Raw genomic sequence first — 23,465 nt, forward strand, 5'->3', positions numbered from 1 at the left:
CTGCCATCACATGGCACCGTCTCTTTCCCGCTTCTTTGTAAGGGGTAAGACACCTAAGACAATCTGATTGACGCACACCCCACGTGGTCCACCTGACCCTATCTGAAGCCAGGCTTGGCAACCCAGCGACCTGCACCAGCCCAGACAGATGGAGGCAGACACAAGGGTTATGTGAGAGGCAAGAGGGTCCTTCCTGCAGCAGAGGCCTGCGCCAGGTGAACTTGGGTACCAGGCAGGTGGGACTGGCTTCCCAGCCTGACACGGTCTTCCCTGAGGCCAGGACAGCTCACCTTAGAGTTCTACCTCAAAGAAATGTTTTCTGAACAGCGAATGGTGCTCGCTGGCTTCGGGAAGTGGTAAAACAGTGATTTAACTCTCACGAGGAAGCCAGGTCACCCCACAGTCCCCAGAGGGCATCCCACACTGGGCACTCTCTAGCCCTCAATTGAACTCCAGGCCACTGGGTGAGTGGGGCACCAACAGGCCCAGAACACCCCATTCCACCTTCACAGTGAGAGGCAATCACCTCAGCACCCGCGGGGCACCGTGCCAGGCACTGGGGAGGTGGTACAGGACGGGCAGCCTGTACCATCTCTACACTTAGGGCCACCTGGGATTCAGGCACTTTCCCAAATGCCTGCGGGAGATGCAGAGCTGCCTAAATCATTTCTTCACTCCTCGGGAGGCCTAACATGAGCCCCGAGGATACCACTGAGTATGATCTGGTCCATTCCTCTAGGATCTCAGCTTCAGGGCTGCTGGCAACAAGGATTCTGCCCTCCCCTTCCCTCCTCCCCTCTACCTGCACCCACCCCAGGGCCGAGTTTACACTTTGGTTCTTTCATCTCTGCTATTCCTTGTGAAAAAATGACGTATTTCTACTCTCCTAAAAATCTGCTCTTTAAAAAGGTAGAGAGGCCAGAGCAGAAAGGTGTCTGAGGGCTGCTCCCTTCCAGACAAGAAAACCTGGAGAAAAAGAAATGAAAGTATCATTCATGAAAGTATCATGCCCGGATTCTCCCGTCTCCATCCTGAACCTGGAGCCTACCTGGCCCACCTCCGAGCAAAACTCTGTCTCAAAAAAAAAAAGAAAGAAAGAAACCTTCCAGTGATCTGACCAGCTCTGCTGACTATGAGAAACTGTCGGTCTCCACACATATGGGGAAGAACAACGAATGGTACCTCAGATAGTCAGGACCAGGTTAAGGAGCTGCCAACATGGGCATCAGCCACTCTCGGGCCCCTGGCAGCCTGCACTCGGCTAGAGAAGAGGCACCCACAGGCGTGGTGGCTCACACTTGTAATCCCAGCACTTTGGGAGGCCAAGGCGGGAGGATCACCTGAGGTCAGGAGTTCGAGACCAGCCTGACCAACATGGAGAAACCCCATCTCTACTAAAAATACAAAAATTAGCCAAGCATGGTGGCGCATGCCTATAATCCCAGCTACTCAGGAAGCTGAGGCAGGAGAATTGCTTGAACCTGAGAGGCAGAGGTGGTAATGAGCCGAGATCGCGCCACTGGATTCCAGCCTGGGCAACAAAAGCAAAACAAGAGAGAAGCGGCGCCCCCTCAGGAGGTGGCTGGCGCGGGGGGCAGAGGGCGTGTGCTCTCCATGCTACTCTCTTGCTGCCTTTGGGACTCAATTAAAAAGGCACCCTGTTTCCCCCACGCCCAGAGGGAAAGACTGAAACGCTACTCACGCTGTACTCGGCTGACATTCCTCTGTCCGTCTCCCGCAGTGAGCTCCAAGGGAACTGTCCCGTAACTTTATATAAGTTTACAGAGAAACTAGGAGGCAATGGGATAGAACTTTAAAAGCTGCGACAGTGATTAGAACTTGTACACATTTAAAGCAACAGATTGAAAACGACGCCTGTGGGGCTCATCTTCAAGAGGAAATCTACAGCATGGGGTCCCCGTGAAGTGGCAGCTGATTCTGCCACGGTTCTTTTCACAAATAAGCCACCTATTTTAACTTTCTATCAGGCTGCTGGCAACAAGGATTCTGCCCTCCCCTTCCCTCCTCCCCTCTACCTGCACCCACCCCAGGGCCGAGTCTACACTTTGGTTCTTTCATCTCTGCTATTCCTTGTGAAAAAATGAGGTATTTCTACTCTCCTAAAAATCTGCTCTTTAAAAAGGTAGAGAGGCCAGAGCAGAAAGGTGTCTGCAATGATCTGTTGGGCTCCCTACTTTCTTTCGAAGCTTCCGGGCCGGGGTTTGAAGAAGGACAGGCCATAGGACGTTTCTTTCGTTCCATAGGAAAACTGAAAGGTCACCTTTTCCGCACGACCAAGAAGATTAGGGAGTTTGAGGCCAAGTACCTAGCAGGAAAAAAAAAAGAAAAATAGCAGCGTTCTAAGCTGAAGGAGTGAGAACTTTGGATAAGGACTATGCTAGCAAGGGACTTTCACAAAAACAGAAAGAAAATGTTCACTGCAGATCTAGTCTTTCATTCATAACCACATTCATTCTTTAAAACAAGCCACTGCTGGCTGGGCGTGGTGGCTCACGCCTGTAATCCCAGCACTTTGGGAGGCCGAGGCGGCAGATCACAAGATCAGGAGTTCAAGACCAGCCTAACCAACATGGTGAAACCCCGTCTCTACTAAAAACACAAAAATTAGCTGCGCATGGTGGTGTGCGCCTATAGTCCCAGCGATTCAGGAAGCTGAGGCAGGAGAATCACTTGAACCCAGGAGGCAGAGGTTGCAGTGAGCCAAGATTGCACCACTGCACTCCAGCCTGGGTGAGGAGAGCGAGACTCTGTCCACCCGACCCCCCAAAAAAGAAAGCAACATGCTGAGGGCACACATTCTGCATTCAAACCTGATGAAGGCAAGGGGCAGGCCAACCCTGCCAACCATGAAGCCCCAGAGCGTAAGTTCTGCAGATTCAGAGTTTAAAGGAATCCCAACAAGAGACCGCTAATATGAACGTTCTCCAAATCATTCCTAATGACTGACGTTAACAATGTTGGCAAGCAGCCCAAACGCATTATAATCAATTTCCAGGTGACTAAAGAGAAACCACAAATAACAACAGATTAAGGTAAATGAAATGACCGCGTTCTAAAACCACTATCAGCTTTTAGAATAAACGCTCCTAATTCAAAGCTCCAAAATAAGAACATGAAGAGCCTGTAGCATACCATACTGCCTTCATTGTTTCCAACCATGGTGTTGTAACTGCCCGTCAATCTCCTTAATTCGGTTACTTCAAAGGTAACATCTAACCCATTTGGAAGTGCATCATCACCTAAATAAAAAATATGAAACAGTAAGACAGCTAGGATATTATTTTACTTTGGGTCCCCATTGCTAAAAAAGACAAAAAGCAATCTGAAGGTTCACTGTATTTTACAATGTCCTTTGGAAAATGATGTCATCATGAGAATGTTTAAGAACGTTCCCACACAAAATCAAAACACTGCACACCTCTACACCAAAAAATAATGTTTCTAGTTTCTCGGGTAGACTATATCGAAAAACAGGGCTGAGCATGGTGAATCAGGCCTGTAATTCCAGTGCTTTGGGAGGACGAGGTGGGAGGATCGCTTTCAGACCAGGAGTTCAAGACCAGCCCCAGCAAGATGGCAAGACCCTGTCTCTACAAAAAGATTTTAAATGGGCCAGTGTGGTGGCGAGCACCTGTAGTCTCAACTATTCGGGAGGCTGAGGTGAGGCGATCACTTGAGCCCAGCAGCTGGAGACTGCAGTGAGCTATGACTGTGTCACTGCTCTCCAGCCTGGATGACAGAGCAAGACCCTGTCTCTGAAAACAAAAAGAAAAACACAGTCAATCTTTGCTACAAGGAGGTAACCAGAAGCAGCATTATTCACTCACGCACACTTAAGCAAACAATATTTGCTAAAGGAATCTGTTCTCCTATTAGAGAGGTCCTTGAAAATATATGGGGTCTCAATTCAACTGACATGAAAATATGGAACTCACATGACAATAAGATGTCAGTAACCCTTGAAGACAAATGCAGATCGTTTACTGTGTCTGTCCTCCCCGGTACCCGGTGTGACTTGAGTCTGAGCTGGAGGCAGTCACCTTGTGATCCGCCACAGCCCTGGGGTGCCTTGTGGGGAGCGGGCTGGGCTCTGTAGGAGTGCATAGCCTCTCACGGGAGGGAAGGGCAACTCCTGCCTTGCACACAGCAGGGGTGCTCAGCCCTGGCTAGACATCTAGACGTTATGTGATGCCCAGACACCGCTCTAGGAGCTCAGGCTCAACAAGTCTAGGGTGGAGCCTCAGTACCATCTTTTCTTTCCTTTTTTTTTTTTTTTTGAGACAGAGTCTTGCTCTTGTCACCCAGGCTGGAGTACAATGACATGATCTGGGCTCACCATAACCCCCGCCTCCTGGGTTCAGGCAATTCTCCTGCCTCAGCTTTCTGAGTAGCTGGGATTACAGACGCCTGCCACCGTGCCTGGCTAATTTTTGTATTTTTAGTAGAGATGGGATTTCACCATTTTGGCCAGGCTGGTCTCAAACTCCTGCCTTCATGATCTGCCCGCCTCCAACTCCCAAAGTGTTGGGATTACAGGCATGAACCACCGCACCTGGCCAGATTTTACGTCTTAGAAAGGCAGCTTTAGGCAATCAGAAAGATAAAGCATTTGAGCCAGCAAAAAAAAATAAAGCAGAAAGTACAAAGAGTTTCCATGAGCCTCTCTCTACCCTGACACACACTTTCCCTACTAACACCTGGCATGTGTGGTACATTTGCCACAACTGATAAACCAACACTCACACCAAGTATTAACTCAAGCCCATAGCTGACATTAGGGGTCCCATGTGCTGTTGTCCGTTACAGTGATATGGATCCACCACCACAGTCCGCACGGAGGAGCTTCACTGTCCTAAGCCGTGTAAGCTCCAGGTAATCCTAACACGCTGCCTGGGTGGAGAGCCTCTGCAGGGGTGGACGAGCTGCCCACCTACAAGGGCACGTTTACAACAGGGACAGGAGACAGCAAAGGACAAATGCCTCCAACATACTTGCCCCTAGGAAAGCTTCCCAGGCAGTGGGTCAGGCCTTGGGCACTGGAAGTGTCTCACTCACTTGTCTGCCCTGGGCAAGTGACTTAAGCCTCTCTGAGCCTGGGTTTCACTAGCTGGAAAATGCAGGTTGAGTATTCCAAATCCAAAACTTTTTGAGCACCGACGTGACACTTCAAGGAAATGCTCACAGGAGCACTGTGGATTTCGGATTTTCCAGTTAGGAATGTTCACAGGTACAATGCAGATATTCCATAATCCAAAACGCAAAACATTTCTGGTCCCAAACATTTCAGGTAAGGGATACTCAACCTGTTTTTGTTTTGCTTTGTGTTTGAATTATAATGACACTTGGCCAGGTTTCCGTGAGGATCCCACTGCACTGCGCACACAGACACTGCCTGCAGGGCTGCACGGACACCGCTGTTCGTACTCTGGACTCGGAGGTGCAGAGCGGCCGGCTCCTGCCAGCTCTTCCCCTTCACTAGCCCAGTAGTTCCCCAGCTCCAGCACACATCGGAACCACCTGGACAGCCTGTCTGCCACAGGCCGCTGGCCCCACCCTAGAGTTTCTGCTTCAATGGCATCACGTTTCCAACAGGTTCCCAGAGGAGAGCAGGACCGCTGGTCTGCGGCCACACTTTGAGAACCCCTGTTTCCATCATAATTGAATCCTTGACTCTTAGCAGAGTACCTAGCCACCAGGCTTTACTTCCCAGCCTCCCTTGCACAAGGTGTGGCCCAATGACTAAGTCCTGGCCAACGGGATGAGAGCAGTGCTGTGTACAACACCGAGGACAGGTGCTTAAAGGGAGGAGGATGCCCTTTCAACCGCCCGTGCTCCTCCCTGCTGCTGGAACAGGGACATGGTGCTCAGCCAGCAGAGGGACTCAGGGACCCTAGCGATGACAAAGCAACAAGATACAACGGGAAACCATGCACCAGCCCAAGCTGACCTCAGGGAACCACACCAGCCCAAGGTGACTTCAGAGAACAAGGCACCACACTAGCCCAAGGTGACCTCAAGGAACCACGGGAAACCACGCCAGCCCACGGTGACCCCCAGGGAACCACGGGAAACCACACCAGCCCAAGGTGACCCCAGGGAACCATGGGAAACCACGCCAGCCCAAGGTGACCTCAAGGAACCACGGGAAACCACGCCAGCCCACAGTGACCCCCAGGGAACCACGGGAAACCACGCCAGCCCAAGGTGACCCCAGGGAACCACGGGAAACCACGCCAGCCCACGGTGACCCCCAGGGAACCACGGGAAACCACGCCAGCCCACTGTGACCTGAGGGAACAAAGAGCCACACCAGCCCTTTGCAGTCGCCCAGCTGTGTGGAGAGACGGAGACTCCTCTCTCGTCTAAGCCACTGTTCTTTGGGGTCTCTGTTAGTGTTGGCTGAAACCATATTCCGAAGAATGAAAACGTCCTTAGTTTGTCTAGCACCTTACTTTTGTAAGTAGCTTCCTATATTGTCTCATCTGGGCCTTCTCCTAATTACCCCTCATTCGATTCAGAAGAGTTAACTTGTTCAGATTCATTTCAAATACTTATTTCTCAATGATGTCTGCTGAATTCAGACCAAAGTCAGAATTCTAGCCCCCTGCGCTGGGCCCACAGGTCCGGGCGCCTGACTGCCTTTCCCCCTTGCCTTCCAGCACTTATACCCCGATCTGCACTCCGGCACTTCCGATACTAGTCCACCCACCAAGCCCCTCTCCCTCTGGCGTGGCCCTGCTAAGTGCTATCCCTGTCCCCAGGACACTCCACCCCACCCCACTACCAGCCCTTCTCCCCAGACTCACTCAGATGCATCTCCTAGGTCTCAGCTCAGACACTGCCCCTTCGGGGACACCCTCTCTGATCCCCTTCTCACGCCATGGCCAGGTGAAGCCACTTCCTCCGTCAGCCTCTTACGGCACAGCATGGTGACTGTGCTGCCATCACTTACTGCTCTGCCCCCAGCCCGGCCCCACCGGCTGAAGCCCCTCCAGGAGACCACGCCCTTTGTGTTGCTGTATTTCCCTCTGGGGCCTGCACAGGGCCTGCCTCGAAGCAGGTACTCACTAGCCAAAGAATGTATGTTGAGAGACATGCCCAATAGCACACAGCAACAAGAAAATGAGCAAACACTAAAATGGAAATTGGATTCCCTCCTTTTTTTCAAGCACACATGGAGATGGGGTCTACCAAGTGCCACCTGCACAGCACTGGACTGGGATATGTGAACGAAGCCTGGCACCCTGCCTCAGAGTCACTCTCAGGGCCCCAGTGCAGTCTGGAGGTAACACAACAGTATCTTCAAAGCTCACCATTCCTCCTGGCCTCGTACAAAAATCCAGGCCCACACCTGTCATCCCAGCTACTCAGGAGGCTGAGGCAGGAAGATCGACAGAGCACAGGAGTTCCAGACCAGCCTGGGCAATACAGCAAGAGCACTCTCCAAAAACAACCAACCAACCCAGTCCCTTCCCGAGACTGCTAACTCAAGAACTACCTGTTTGATAAACTTTCAGGTGCTACATAGCAGGGAGGGGTGCTCTGCTGGCCACATCTGTATCTGGCCACAAAAACAGTTTTGTGATGGACAGAAAGGGAATTATAAAGATACTACACCTCAATACGTACCTTGACATGTGTCAATCAAAACATCCACTTGTCTAAAAATCCCAAGGCGAAGCAATTTTTCACGGGCTTCATGAGATTTTCGCATTACCTATAAAGTGGGGAAAAAAGCAAGGAATGTATCCTTCTAAGATACAGAAGCAGAAAACAGCAGCTACATGGCGAGGCTGGCAATTTACCATTCGGTGCTACGTCAGATCACTGAGCAGCAAGCACTACGAAGCCCAGCCTCACGGAAGAAGGGAACAGCACCACAAGGGCAACAAAAATGCCCCGCTGACAAGCGCAAAACCAAGCCTTGGCATCAAGAGTGTGTCATATCATCCTGAGTATACACAAAAATGTCAACGCAGATACACATACCCAACACACAGCCTAGAACGTTGCGCTGGAAGAGATCACAATCGTGAACAGTGGTTATGTCTGGCTAAAGAAAGACGTGTGTGTATACACACCTTTACTTTTCTTTCAGTTTTTTTTTTTTTCAGATCTCCCTTTGAGGAAGAAACACACCACTCTGTCGCTCAGGCTGGAGTGCAATGGTGTGATCTTGGCTCACTGCAACCTCCACCTCCTGGGTTCAATTGATTCTCCTGCCTCGGCCTTCCGAGTAGCTGGGATTACAGGCATGTGCCACCACACCCGGCTAAATTTTTTGTATTTTTAGTAGAGTTGGGGTTTCACCATGTTGGCCAGCCTGGTCTCGAACTCCTGACCTCAACTGATCCACCCACCTCTGCCTCCCAAAGTGCTGGGATTATAGACGTGAGCCACCACACCCAGCCTTTCTAACCATTTCTAACCATGGTTCAACTTTGTGTCCTTTCTTCGCTGTCCACAGCAGTTCCTTCAGAGGCACGAAGTCCACTCCTGTTGGAAGGACAGGTAGAAGGAAGGTAAGGCAGGCGAGTGCTGAGGACACAAGAGGAGGAGAGACCCTTGTGTGATAAGGACAGCTGAGATTCCACCCTGCAGGTGAAAGGGAGTCACTGTACAACTGTCAGCAGGAGAGAGAGAGGATCACATTTCCTTGTGAGAAAGAACGAACTGTGCAGATGAATGTGGAGTTCTGCCCAGATGGGAGAAGCCCGCAGGTGAGGGATGCGGGAGGGGCTCTGGCAGCAGCCCCAGGGCTGGGGTGAAGGCAGGCCCAGTGTGGGCCACAGTATTAGAAGGGAGGACAGACCCTGGAGACATTTCACAGGCAGGGGCCAGAGGACACCGCCACTGACTAGGTAGAGCACATGAGAAGAGGAAAGAAGCTACAAAAACTGCAGCTCAGGGCTTAGCACCTGGCTAGCACTGAGCAGCATCAGAGAAGTCAGGAAGAGAGATGGGAAGACAGGCAGGGCAGATGGGTGGGAAAGAGATGACTTCAGATCTCGGCCCCGTGGAGCTGGAGATGGCTGTGGCAATGCCACGAGGAAACGTTTAGTGGGCAGTTGCCTATTTGGGGCTAAAGCTCGACAGAGAGGAGCTGGCTAGAAATAAAGCGTGGGGAGCCCTCTGCATTCAGGCTATGACTGGAACCTGGGACGAGGATGAGACCACCTAGCAGACTGGTCCTTGTGGAAAAGCCACGCTGAGGGAGGCACACAGGGAAAAGAAGCCGACAGTGGAGCCCGAGAATGACCGTGATGGGACGGAAAGCAGCCCACGAAAATGGTGGCCAAAACCCAGGGAAAAGGAAAGAGTGAGGAAGAGGAGGGACAGACACATTCAAGAGGCAAATGACAAAGCAGGACAGCTGCATTCAACGGAGGCTATGCAAAGCGCTCCTGGAAATCCACAAAAGCTGAACAACCCGATGGAAGACAGAAGACACCAAGTTAATTCGTAGGAGAGAGGAATGACCGATAAACAGAAAAAAGATGTTGGATCTCATTCATAATTAAAGAAATGCAGTTTAAAACAATAAGATGATATTTTTCTTCTAACAAGATGGCAAGAATTTAAAAATTGTGATAACACCCAATTTTTAGGAGACCATCTCATAGACTGCGGTGAGAGCTCGGACCATGCGGTCTCTTTGCAGAGCGACAGCAGCACCAGTGAAAGCCGCAGAGTGCTCACACTTCCGCCCAGGAATCCCTCTTCTAGGAATGCATCCTGAAGCGTACTGTCAATGTACACAAAGACACCCTGAGACGTTTAGTGCAGCATTGTTTGTAAGAGTGAAAATAATTTAAATGTCCATCAGTGGAAAACTTTATAATAAATGCTAGAGGGCCAGGTGAAGTGGCTCATGCCGCAATCCCAGCGCTTTGAGAGGCCAAGTTGGGAGGACCATTTGTGCCAAGAGTTTGAGATCAGCCTGGACGACAAGGTGAAACCCTGTCTCAACAAAAAGTTTTAAAAACTTAGCCATGCGTGGTGGTGTGTGCCTGTGGTCCCAACTACCCAGGAGGCTGAGGTGAGAGGATTGCTTGCACCCAATAGGTTGAGGCTGCAGTGAGCTGTGTTCACGCCACTGGACTCCCGCCTGTGCAGGACTTGCACCAGAACAAGACCCTGTCTCACACACACACACAAAAGTGTAGACAAGGTATCACACAGCCAACGGACTGGTGTCTATGGATGTGAAAAGATCTCCATAATTTACGTCAGAAAAGAAAAAAATATAGAGAATAGCGTTACTCTTTTTTTTTTTTTTTTGAGACGGAGTTTCGCTCTTGTTACCCAGGCTGGAGTGCAATGGCGCGATCTCGGCTCACTGCAACCTCCGCCTCCTGGGTTCAGGCAATTCTCCTGCCTCAGCCTCCTGAGTAGCTGGGATTACAGGCACACACCACCATGCCCAGCTAATTTTTTGTATTTTTAGTAGAGACGGGGTTTCACCGTGTTGACCAGGATGGTCTCGATCTCTTGACCTCGTGATCCACCCGCCTCGGCCTCCCAAAGTGCTGGGATTACAGGCTTGAGCCACCGCGCCCGGCCAGAATAGCGTTACTCTTTAAGGAGCACACGTTTATACATTTGTACAACATATCTAAGAAACCGTTAGCCACATTACCGCTGGAGAGCAGACTGGGATTGGCCAGGTAGGGAAATGTGTCATTTTCATTCTGATACCCTTCTGTACCATTTGATTTTCTATCCTTCCTTCTTACTGTGCTTAATGTTACTTAAATTTTTTAAAAATGCAAATTTGGCTGGGCATGGTGGCTCATGCCTGTAACCCCAGCATTTTGGCAGGCTGAGGCAGGTGGCTCACTTGAGGCCAGGAGTTCGAGACCAGCCTTGCCAACATGGCGAAACCACATCTCTATTAAAAATACAACAAAATCAGCCAGGTGTGGTGGTGTGCACCCGGAATCCCAGCTACATGGGAGGCTGAAGCACGAGAATCCTTTGAACCTGGGAGGCGGAGGTTGTAGTGAGCCAAGAGCACATCACCACACTCCAGGCCACGCAACAGAGCAAGAATCTATCTCAAAAAGTAAATAAATAAAAATAAAAAACTTTTTTCTTTAGGTGAGACTGGTCCACTGTACCAAACGCTGTTGAAAGGTCTAGTAAAATGAGGACTGAAAGGAGCCCGCTGGACCCAGCCACAAAGAAGTTGCTGGTGACCTCTGCGTGGACATGTTCAATGTGGTCCCAAGAGCAGAAAGGCAGAGGAAACCCACAGTGGAGATGAGAAACGGGGTGCAGTGCAGGAAGAAGACTGCTCCACAGACACAGCCAAGGCCCTGAGGAGACAGGGAGCCTGTCCCAGATGAGCAGCCGCCCCACGGGGTCAGCAAGGTAGAGTTCACTCTCAGGAACTCAGCGCGGTGCCTGGGAACGGCTGTGCACTAACCCCACCAGCTCCCATGACGGCGCTGGGAGAGTTCTGAAGAACATGAGGACAGACACTTCTTTCTCCTGGATAAGACACAGTAGGAAAAGGCATTTGCAAATACGTGGAGTTCATAGGAGGCACCGCAGGAAGTCAGGGGGTTCAGCTTGCGGGTGCCAAGACCCCCTCTGGGGTAGGAGGCAGATCCCCAGCACACAGGCCAGGCGCAGGGTGCTCTGTGCTCTGACCTCGGGAGGTTTACAAGTTCTTCAGAAGATACTGGAACAGCACACCAAGTAGAGATCACACTTACCTCAATTAGGTTTTTGGCCTTGAAAACATCTCCAATTTCACAGATGATGATATCATCTTTTGTCCTTCCAAGTCCATCAAAATGAACATGTTGAACAACCACCTGAAAGTCACACAGGGACAGTATTATGGATGACACAAGGCAAAGAGATTAGGCGTCAAGACTAAAGACCACGTCTGACATTAACGGCAATGTTCTCTTCAAGTTGAGTAACCCAAAATTCATACTTCTGGACTCTACCATCTTCCACAGCTTTTCAAAACACTGGTCACTGCCACTTCCGCTTTGCTGGGTCTGCATTTTCTGTGAACAAGAGCTACAAACTCTCTCCAGCCAGATGACCCCCAAGGACCAGGTTAGCCCTAAACCCAGGCAGGCCACATCACTTGAGGCCAGGAGTTCGAGACCAGCCTGGCCAACATGGGGAAAGCCCGTCTCTCCTCCTTCTCCTTCTCCTCTCTCTTTTCTTTCTCTCTCTTTCCTCCCTTCCTTCTTTCCTTCTTTCCTTCCCTCCCTCCCTCCCTCCTTCCCAACACACTCTCTGAGCAGTGGCCTATGAATGAATGCTGGCCATGACCCCTGACTTCATAACTGTGCACAAAAAATTAGCTGGGTATGGTGGTACACATCTGTCGTCCCAGCTACTTGGGATGCTGAGGCAGGTAAATTATTGAACCCAAGAGGCAGAGGTTGCAATGAGCCAAAATTGCACAAAGGCACTCCAGCCTGGGTGACAGAGTGAGACTTTGTCTCAAAAAAATTTTTTTAATTAAAAAAAAATAATAAATGTGTGCATCTTCTAAAGACCCTGCATGGATTTCAGTAAGGGACAGTAAATGCTGACTCACACTGCCCCTCGCCTCTCAGTCTCACTAGAGAGCAAACTCTTCAAGAACTGGAAAAGTGTATTTAAATTTCAAAGGCAAAAAATTTAGGAAAAGTTCCATTTGAGACCCACAGTCTCTTTTCTGGGAGTAGGGAATGGAAATATAAATGTAAGTATAGTTTCAGTTTGTCTTTGAAATACTTTTTTTTTTTTTCCATAAATATAAAAGTGTGTTTGTCTAAAATTCCCACATAAAAATCACCAGTAAAAAACTAGCTCTTTAACGATAGCAACTGTTTTTCTAAAAGTCATCAGTCTTTCTGCTTGTAGGTGATTACAAACTCTTCTTTGATAAAGGCATGGAAACAGGTGAATTCCTTTACATCTCCCTAGTGGTTTACGGAAGTGAATGTTTCTATTAACAATTGTATCAAGAAAACCCTTCAACAGAAAACTCACATCTTTGTTTTCAAGAATTTCCTGTTTAGCTTCAGGTTCAACTTCAACAAATTCAGCTTCTTCTCCTAATCCTCCAAAATCAGGTCCACTTGATGGAAGAGGCTCCAAACTCTGAAACGGAGGGAGAGACCACAGATAAATGACTTTGTCACATATAAACACACATACTTACTTACCTTTGAGTTTTGTCTTTAGATGGTGAGATGGTGCTCCAGAAAATTCAGTAGTTGTTCCCTTCAAGTAAAGGTAGGGGGCGGGATGGGGACCAGGGAGTATAAAGGTGTCATCAGCTACTGCTAATGAGCAAGTTCTTGGTTTGGTCGTTAACTCACTTATTGGTGGTCACTAAATAAAAAATAAAAACTAATTAACAAGGAATGGCCAGGGCAGTGCAGTGGCTCATGCCGGTAATCCCAGCACTCTGGGAGGCCAAGGAGCAAGCATCACTCAAGGCTAGGAGTTTGAGACCGGCCTGGACAGCACAACAAGACCCCATCTCTAGAAAAAAAAATAATCAAAAGGGTCATACACAAATCCATGATGACACGTCATGAACGAAGGATTATGACTAACCTAATTCTGGACACCTGAGGCCCAATGGAAGTTAAAAAATCATAAAAAATAAAATGCCACAAAAACATTTATCAGGGAAAAAAAGGAAAATAGTTTGCTCTCCTGTTGTTACAGAAAGCATCCTAATTTTTAGAATTAAAATTGTATACATTTTAGGATAGCAACACTGATAAACCGCATTACTAAGAAAACATTTTATGTAGACGCTGACAGATTTTTTCATTTCAGAAAGTCTCATTTTTTCATTTCAGAAAGTCTCATTCACATTAAAGGGAGCTGCATATACTCATAAAACAGACCAGAAACCAGTCACTTTCTACAATCTCAAATGATATTACCTCAAAATATTAAAGCAACTTCTGAATAAGCATTCCGTAGGCTGTGTCTGGTCTGATATATCCAGGAAGACATTATCTATCTATATACATGGAGTTCAGTGCTTCGGTTTAGTTTTTTGAGTTTACAAAGATGCAAACGTGATACGCGTTCAGTAGGAACCATGCTTCGAGCACCACACAGCCATTCTGCTCTTCATTTACCGTACTCAATAAACCACATGAGAGCTTCAACACTTTACTATAAAATAGGCTTTGTGTTAGATGATTTTGCCCAACTGTAGGCTAATGTAAGTGTTCTGAGCACATTTAAGGTAGGCTAGGCTAAGCTATGATGTTCTGTAGGATATGTGTATTAAATGCATTTTCAACTTACATTCAACTTACATTTCAACCTATGATGGTTTTATTGGCGTGTACTTGAGAAACATATACATAAACCTAATATTGTGTGTGTGTGTGTGTGTGTGTGTTTGCACGCGCACATGTGTGTGTAATACCTTGAGCCTAGGAGTTTGAGACCAGCCTGAGCAATACAGGAGAACCTGTTTCCATTTAAAAAAAAAGTATGTGTGCATATAATACAAAAAAATAAAATGGCCAGGCAAGGTGGCTCATGCCTGTAATCCCAGTACTTTGGGAGGCTGAGGCAGGTGGATCACAAGGTCAGGAGTTCGAGACTAGCCTGGCCAATATGTTGAAACCCCGTCTTTAATAAAAATACAAAAAAATTAGCCAGGCGTGGTGGCAGGCACCTGTAATCCCAGCTACTCGGGAAGCTGAGGCAGAATTGCTTGAACCCGGAAGGCAGAAGTTGCAGTGGGCCGAGATTGTGCCACTGCACTCCAGCCTGGGCAACAGAGCGAGATTCTGTCTCGAATGAATGAATGAATGAATGAATGAATGAATGAAGCTTTTAACCTTTAGGCAGATCAGTCTACCAATCAGTCATTAAGTCTGTATTGAGCACCATGTGCAAGGCAGTGGGGATGGGACATGAAATAAATTTAATGAGTAACAAACAGCATCTTTAAAGTGAGATAGGCTAGAATCCAACAGAAAATATAACAACAGGCTGGGCACGATGGCTCATGCCTATAATCCCAGCACTTTGGGAAGCCGAGGCGGATGGATCACCTGAGGTCAGGAGTTTGAGACCAGCCTCGCCAACACGGCAAAACCCCGTCTCCCGTCTCAACTAAAAATATAAAAGTTAGCTGGATGTGGTGGCATGTGCCTGCAGTCCCAGCTACTCGAGAGGCTGAAGTAGGAGAATTGCTTGAAGCCAGAAGGCAGAGGTTGCAATGAGCCAAGATCGCACCATTGCACTGAGCCAAGATTGCGCCATTGCACTCCATGCTGGGAGACAGAATGAGACCCCATATGAAAAAAAGGAAACTGAAAATATAAGAATACATAACACATATTATAAGTATTAATGCACAAAATTTTGTTCGACATAAGCATGAGTACCAGGTGGTAAATGGCAAATGTTTTCTTACTATGAGTCTTGATCAAAAAGTTTGAAAGACACTAGCTAGTAGGATGAAAGGTCAAATAAAAGAACTGAAAACATCTTTTCTCAATACACTCATCAAAGGAGCAGCAATTTTGATGTAAAAAGAGCTCCAGGGGCCAGGCGCGGTGGCTCAAGCCTGTAATCCCAGCACTTTGGGAGGCCGAGGCGGGTGGATCACGAGGTCAAGAGATCGAGACCATCCTGGTCAACATGGTGAAACCCCGTCTCTACTAAAAATACAAAAAATTAGCTGGGTATGGTGGTACGTGCCTGTAATCCCAGGTACTCAGGAGGCTGAGGCAGGAGAATTGCCTGAACCCAGGAGGCGGAGGTTGCGGTGAGCCGAGATCGCACCATTGCACTCCAGCCTGGGCAACATGAGTGAAACTCCGCCTCAAAAAAAAAAAAAGAGCTCCATAAAGGCAGATACTTTTGTCCCTGTATCCCTAGCACCTATCACGGTGCTGGGCACACAGCAGGCCACCAATAAATATGAGTTGAATAAATAACGAGTGCTTACTTTGTTCAAGATGCCACAGGGGATGCAAGGCAAGGAAAATGCAGTTCCTGCCATTACATCTAGAAACCTAGGATTGAAGGACACGCCGAAAATGCAAACAGACCCAAAACAAGGCAGAATGTAGATGCCACCAAAGGAAAAGTCACGGTAAGATGTGAGCCCATCCAAATGAGGGAGAGATAAAGAGCTTTATGTGGGAAGCAACGGGAACTGAGTTCTGAAAGATTGGAATATTTTGATGCTGAAGATGGGTGATGGGAGGGGAAATGCAGTGCAAAAGTGCGGTCCAAATGAAGCCACCCTCAGAGGGCTAATGAGAATTCTAGACAGAAATGTAGTTCTAACTGCCCAAGCGCAGTGGCTCACGCCTGTAATCCCAACACCCTGGGAGGCCAAAATGGGTAGATCATCTGAGGTCAGGAGTTCGAGGCCAGCCTAGTCAACATGGTAAAATCCTGTCTCTACAAAAAATACAAAAATTAGCTGGGTGTGGTGGCGGGCACCCGGGATCCCAGCTACATGGGCAGCTGAGGCAGGAGAATTGCTTGAATCAGGAAGTGGAGGTTGCAGTGAGCCGAGATGGTGCCATTGCACTCCAGCCTGGGCAACAGAGTGAGACTCCATCTCAAAAAAAAAAACAAGAAATGTAGTTATAATTAACCATTAATCAGGTTGCTCCCCCCCTTTTTTTCCAAGAGCACAAATTTACATTTATTTATTGACTTTTCATAAGTTTAAATCCTTGAGGGGTACAATTCGTATTCTGTGTCCAATAGCCTCAGCAGGAAGGTTGCCTCGGAATTTGGCACGAACCATGCCACTGTTTCCATGGGCCCAAGTTACCTTTCCTCAGATTACTCTGGTTTTGTTTGGTTTGCCGCCAGGAGTCATTGTGTTGTTCTTTGCCTTGTATACATAAGTACATCTCTTGCCCAAACAGAATTCTGTTTCATCTCAAGCATAAACATCTTCACTTTATTTATTTTTATTATTATTTTTATTTTGAGGCGGAGTCTCCCTCTGTCGCCAAGCCTGGAGTACAGTGGCGTGATCTCAGCTCACTGCAACCTCCACCTCCCTGGTTCAAGCAATTCCCCTGCCTCAGCCTCCCGAGTAGGTGGGATTACAGGTGCATGCCACCACGGTTGGCTAATTTTTTTGTATGTTTAGTAGAAACGGTGTTTCACCATGTTGACCAGACTGGTCTCAAACTCCTGACCTCAGGCAATCCACTCACCTCGGCCTCCCAAAGCGCTGGGATTACAGACGTGAGTCACCACACCTGGTCAACACCTTCAATTTTAAGAAGAGCTGTGTGCCCCCTTTCGTTCCGGAGACTCCACTTACAGCCAGCAAAAATGGCCTTGGACCACAGCCTTCGAGACATACTTCCTTTTAGAAGTCTTATTCCCAGCAGGCCTCCACAGGAGCCAAGATGGCGGGAAAAGCTCAGGTTGCACTTTCACTACTTCTTTGTAACAAAAAAATCACAGATACTATTTGCATCCCCATTGTTTTTACAGATAGGATTTCTAACAGTAGACTCATAAGGGTTTTGCTTAAGAATTGCTTTAGATGTTTTTAAGATCTGGAATTCCAGCAAAACTGCTGCTGCCCACCAGTTTGAAGACCCCTCCCCCCAACTGAGGAATGGAATCAGCATGAGAACAGGTTCCTTATCTCCCTGTGCCATAACTTCACCCTGCATTCTTCCACGAATCAAGGATCTCCACACTTCAGCAAAAACACGAGGTCCAAGCTCCTGGGGGAGATGGATTTGAGGTTTCCTCTCTTTTCCTGTCTCCTCGTTCAGCGGCCCTGCAACTCAAACTCTTTCTCTGCTGCAACCCAGTCTCAGTGTAGTGACTTACTGAGCACAAGGAGCAACAGACCTATTACAGTTACACAAAGACCACGTCAGAAGAGAAATGGCGTTTGAACTGAATGAAAGACATACAGGCCAGGCGAGGTGGCTGACGCCAGCACTTTGAGAGGCTGGGGTGGATGGATAACGAGGTCAGGAGTTCGAGATCAGCCTGGCCAATATGGTGAAACCCCATCTCTACCAAAAATCCAAAAATTAGCCGGGCGTGGTGGCGGACGCCTATAGTCCCAACTACTTGGGAGTCTGAGACAGGAGAATCGCTGATACCCAGGAGGCAGAGGCAGAGGTTGCAGTGACCCGAGATTGCACCACTGCACTCCAGCCTGGCGACAGAGCGAGACTCTGTCTCAAAAAGGAAAAAAAGACATATAAAGGGAAGTTAAGTCCAATTATGGATGCCAGGCTGCGACTTCTGTGCTGAATTTTTCTGGAAGTTAATGGGGAACTACTGAAAACATCTATGCCTAGTGCAAGTGAAACAATCCGAGTTGTAGTAGTAAAGTAGTGTTGAGGCTGAGACTCAGGAAATCGGAGATTTTGGGCCATTTGGAAGCAGTAACTATGTGATCTTGGAGAAGTAACTCATTATCTGGCCCTTATTTAAGATTTAGGATAAAGGAGAGGAGCTTGGCAAGCAGTTAGTTCAGTTAGGCGCCAGGCACCCAAGTATTCACACGCATTGTCTTTTAATTCTCTCTACTGCCTGGCAAGAAAGGGACTATGACTATCTCCACTTTAAAACAAGGAAGTAAGGCAGGGAGCGGATCTATCTTCTGCACGGTAAACGGGAGAAAAGAGGACCCCTAGCTAGGTTTGAGTTAGAAGACTTCAAAGGATTCTTGTTGCTCTAGGAGTCGACAATAGCTCCAGCAGCGGCCGAGCGGGGAAACGCTGGAGGTGACCGGTAACGAAAGAAAACTTCACATCATGGAAAGAAAGAGCATATTCACTGTGGACGAAGACATCACAGAAAGTTCGCAAGTCCTTTGGGCCACGGACTCGCTGAGTGACCTTGAGCAAGTCTCGTCCCTCCTGAGTATCAGGTTCCTGCTCGAAGGTCTGCGGGACTCCAAGCGACATCTTTTCGGCCTCCTCCACCCGGCCCGCCACCCTCCGCGCCCTCTCTCCGGGGGAACCCTGGGCGGAGCCACGAGAGTGTCTCCCCGTGGCGCCCGTCTGCCCTGCTGGCCCAGAAGCCTCGCAGCCCGCGGGTCGCTGGGCCTCTTACCCGGGCGTGCACAGTCCCCATGGTTCCCTCTCCAGCCGCTGCCTCGCAAAGCTGCCCGTGCGGGACCGAGCGCCTGCTGCTGAGGGTAGAAGGCGGGTCCGCGGTGGCGGAGCTGCAGGTCAAGACAACTCCCACAAGCCCCCGGACGCGGCGCACTGGGGGCGGCCATGATGCCCCGCCTTACCCCGCCCCCTGACTCGCGGTGCCTTCGTTCATTGGTCCTTATGAGCCTGTGACCCGGATGTTTACGCGGACGCAGAGGACGCCCTGACCCTGCAAGCAAAGAGCGTTCACTGACATCTGCGAAGGTGCTGGCGTGTGGACGGTGCGGGGAGGGTGCATGGAGGGCGCCTGGAGGATGCGGGAAGGGCTGGAGGGCGCAGTGAGGATGGGTCTGCGAGAGGGTCCCCTGGGAGGCTGGCATCTGGCGTTGGCGCCTGAAAGAGATCAGGCCCGCTGATGGGTGCTCTGGGATGTCACGCGGGTCCTACTGCTCTTAGTCCTCCTGGCACCCCGACCCGAGGGTGCTGTGCTTGTCCCCACGCGCCGGCGAAGCCCCGAGGCTCAGCGGGGAGGCCCCGGATCCGGCCACCCCCGGTCTGCAGTGGTCAGGTCTCGCTGGCATCTGCTACACAAACCCGGATTGGTGCCCTGGCTCCTTTCCTTCATGTCATTGGAACCCCCACTCAAAATCGTCAAAATGAAGACAGTGGTCATGTCTCCCTCTCGGGGTTGGACTAAAAGGGCCTACTGTGAGAGACGGAAAGCAAAGCTCCTGGCACAGGGCCGGGCACACGGTGGGCACTAGGTAATGACCGTTATTCATTCAACCTCAGCGAGTAATTACGGGGGAGGGCCATGTAAGTGCTTGCTTGGGAACCAGTCACATCGGTGAAGAAGACGGCCATGGGCTTATGTTTTGGTGGCAAGACAGCTCCTCTGCCTCAAAAAGGAAAAGAAAAGAGAAGAGAAAATAAAAAGGTATAATAAATAGCAACACATTGTGACAAATACATTGAAAGAAACAAAAGACAGAACAGGAAAAGAGGAAGCTTCCATATCATGTCATGTGCCACTCCCTCCTGATAACAGAAGCATCTTCTCTTCCCTCCCTTTACTCCCTCCCAGAAACCCTGACACCCTTTCCATTTAAATAGCAGCACCCTAGGCCTCAAACATCCCTGAGCTAAATATTCAAGTCCACATGCCCTTTCCTGCCTGGAAAGAGGCAGAACCCAGCACCAGCCAGGCCCCTGCCCTTCCCTCACTGTATCCCTCAAAGGTTGGCCTATCTCGCTGTTTTCCCAATGACACTTGTCAGCCCAGCAAAGGCAGGGCCCCAGTCTGTCTGTTTCACGCACAACCCAGAGCCTAGCACAGTGGCTGGCACCATGCAGGGACTCAGTGGATAATTTGCAGTTACCGCTCTTCTTTACTGCTCTTCCACCCCAGACCAGGGCAGACGGAAGCCACGCTCAGCATTGACTCTGACCAGAAGCTACCCAGCCCCAAAGACAGGCTTGAGAGCTGGGAGATAGCCCAGGAGGAAGACAAGGGGTGTTGGGTAATTCATTGCCCAAACACCAGGCCCTCCATGATGCCCACCACGCCATCCTGACTCACTGCTATATTCCTGACACCTACAACAATGCCTGGCCCAGTAAATCTTTGATGCCGTCCTCATTACATTGGAAGAGAATGGAAGGTGACACATTCCTCACCTCCTCTGGTCCCAGCCCCATGCTTTTGATGACATCCCTTCTACCCAGGATGCCCTTTCATGGCCACTGTGCCTGCGAGTGCCCACACAGCCTTCAGGCTGAGCCCACACCTACCCACACTGCTGGAAAGAGTGAATCATCTCCCATCCCCAGCCCCACCATAACTATCACCAGTGTTCCCACCCCCCAACAGTGTTTCCCTTAGTGTGTCCTGGAGGCCATGCCACAGTTGCCTTGAGGTGATTAATAAAAATGCACACATCAGCTGGGCACAGCTGCTCACATCTGTAACGCCAGCACTTTGGGAGGCCAGGGTGGGTGGATCACTTGAGGTCAGGAGTTCGAGACCAGCCTGGCCAACATGGTGAAACCCTGTCTCTACTAAAAATACAAAAATTAGTCAGCTATGGTGGCACACATCTATAGTCCCAGCTACTCAGGAGGCTGAGGCAGAAGAAACGCTTGAACCTGGGAACTGGAGATCACAGTGAGCCAAGATCCTGCCATTACACTCCAGCCTGGGGGACAGAGGGAGACTGCCTCTCAAAAAAAAAAAAAAAAAAAAAAAAGGGAAGGGGGAAAGGAAAGGAAAAAAGAAGGAAGGAAGGAAGGCAGACACACACGTCTGGGCCTCAGTCCTGAGTTACTGAATCAGAAAAACAGAACTTAGAGTCTGGATTTTAAAGAAGTATGCCAAGTCACTTTTTGTCCCACTGGGCTTAAGAGTCTCTCAATTTTCTTCTCAATTTGAAAAGCTCAAAATGCTGTTCTGCTCTTACCCAGCAGGACCCACTCTATGTCATTTTGAAGCCAGTTTCACAAACCCAAACTTGAAAGGCACCCAGTGCCCTAGGCTCAATGCCAACAGGCCCAGCTCCTGGAGCCCGGGAAACCTGCCATTGGCCACCAAAGTGAAGCTTTTGGGGTCTCACCAAACTCAACTCAGACTCAAAAGGCTACATTAGGTCTGAAGATTGTGATAAGAGATTTTTCAAAGATAATCTAGGAGGCCGAATATATTTTAAGCACAAGTCACAGGATCTGGACATGTATTCATTCTGCCAGTTCCCTGCGCCTCAATTTCCTTATCTGTAAAATGGGGATGATAACCATGTCTAAGACATAAGGTCCGAGGACCTTATAAGATCAAGCATGGGGCCTGGCACACTGTAAACATTGAACTAACCAGATTTTCTTTGCCCGAACAGCCCTCTTTTCTTACACGAACAGTCCTCTTTTCTAACACGTGCTTCCTCGTTATTCTTCTGAGTATGCCACTTCTAAAAGATAAGCTGAGGTTGCCCTGCAGAGTGCAAGATAGTTGCAATATTTGAGAGTTTATTGTGTGTGAGGCCCTGGAGGAGGTTGAGGGCATAGGAGGAAAAACAAAGTCACACTCTACCCTCAAGCAAATGGCTGTCTGTGACAGTTACAATGTGTATAATATATTAAAGGCTGTCTGAGATAGATACAATGTATATATTAAAGGCTATCTGTGATAGTTACCCTGTGTATAATATATTAAAGACTGTGAGAGTTATCATGTACATATTAAAGGCTGTCTGTGGTAGAAACAATGTATATAATATATAAAAGGCTGTGATAGTTACAATGTATATATTAAGGGCTGAGATGGTTACAATGTATATAATAATGATGGAGACGTCCCACAGTGCATATACTGATTTCCTTCTCTTTAACCTAGTATTTCCTGAATTTATTGGGTCATACATATTTTTGGTTTTGGAGATTTTTCTGTGGTCTTTGGCAATGCTGTTCGACAGTATTTCTTGTGCTCTTTTTTGGGCAGAATATAGGATTGCATCTCCTTGCTCCTGTCCACGTGACTTGCTTTGGTCAACACATTGTGAGCAGAAGAGATATGTTACTCTTGATGAGAACCTTTAAGAACCATATTTCTCTCACCATGCCATGGTAATCAGCGATCCCCTGATGATGGGGTGGCTACAGGCTGGGTCTGGGAATGAGGATGACTTAAAACGAAGCCCAGCCACATCTGCTGGGCATACAGCATGAACGAGAAATAAATCTTTTGGGTTTTGTTTGTTGTACAGCATAACCCCCCTATCCTATCTAATAATAACAGCTAGAAATGTCTTCAAGGAACCCAGCATCCCAGAAAACCTGGTTTACAAAGTGCTAATCTGGTCCAATCAGAAGTAGAAGCGCAGTTCAGTTGACTAAGCTAGTTTCCTTCTAAAATCCAGGCTGAGTGTAGTGGCTCACACCTATAATCTCAGCAATTTGGAAGGCTGAGGCAGGAGGATTGCTTAAGCCCAGGAGTTGAAGATCAGCCTAGGAAATCGTGAGACCCTCATCTCTACAATAAAAATAAAAATAAAAATAAAAAAGTTAGCGGGGTGTAGTAGCATGCACCTGTAGTCGCAGCTACTCGGGAGGCTGAGGCAGGAGGACTGTTGAGTCTGGAGTTCAAGATCAGCCTGGAAAACAGTGAGACCCCCCTCTCTACAAAAAAAATTAAAAATTTTTAATTAACTTTTCATTTTTTTTTTTTTAAATTAAAACCTCCTCAGGAAGCTGAGGCAGGAGGATTGCTTGAGCCAAGGCTGCAGTGAGCTGTGATTGCACCACTGCACTCCAGCCTGAGCCACAAAGCAAGACTCTGCCTCAAAAAAA

General features: G+C 48.6%; 1 protein-coding gene and 1 long non-coding RNA gene across 2 annotated transcripts in view; one reads left to right on the forward strand and one right to left on the reverse strand.

Annotated features, from left to right (window-relative positions):
* The window catches only part of SAMM50 (SAMM50 sorting and assembly machinery component), a 39,222-nt gene extending 19,919 nt beyond the window's left edge, over window positions 1-19,303 (reverse strand). Inside the window, exons 1-7 of the mRNA XM_017529513.2 lie at window positions 19,087-19,303; window positions 13,027-13,137; window positions 11,742-11,843; window positions 7,651-7,738; window positions 3,154-3,260; window positions 2,196-2,326; window positions 1,703-1,790 (exon numbers count right to left, since the gene is read on the reverse strand). Coding sequence (XP_017385002.1) covers window positions 1,703-1,790; window positions 2,196-2,326; window positions 3,154-3,260; window positions 7,651-7,738; window positions 11,742-11,843; window positions 13,027-13,137; window positions 19,087-19,107 — 648 coding nt within the window. The 5' untranslated portion in view covers window positions 19,108-19,303. The remainder of the gene's footprint in view (window positions 1-1,702; window positions 1,791-2,195; window positions 2,327-3,153; window positions 3,261-7,650; window positions 7,739-11,741; window positions 11,844-13,026; window positions 13,138-19,086) is intronic.
* Window positions 19,304-19,611: 308 nt separating this feature from the next.
* Window positions 19,612-22,887, forward strand: LOC108305010. Its single transcript, XR_001825513.2, has 2 exons — window positions 19,612-20,067; window positions 22,618-22,887. It is a non-coding gene; the product is annotated as an uncharacterized LOC108305010 (long non-coding RNA).
* Window positions 22,888-23,465: the final 578 nt, after the last annotated feature.

This window comes from Cebus imitator, unplaced genomic scaffold (genome assembly GCF_001604975.1).
Source record: "Cebus imitator isolate Cc_AM_T3 unplaced genomic scaffold, Cebus_imitator-1.0 Scaffold59, whole genome shotgun sequence".
Classification (NCBI taxonomy): domain Eukaryota; kingdom Metazoa; phylum Chordata; class Mammalia; order Primates; family Cebidae; genus Cebus; species Cebus imitator.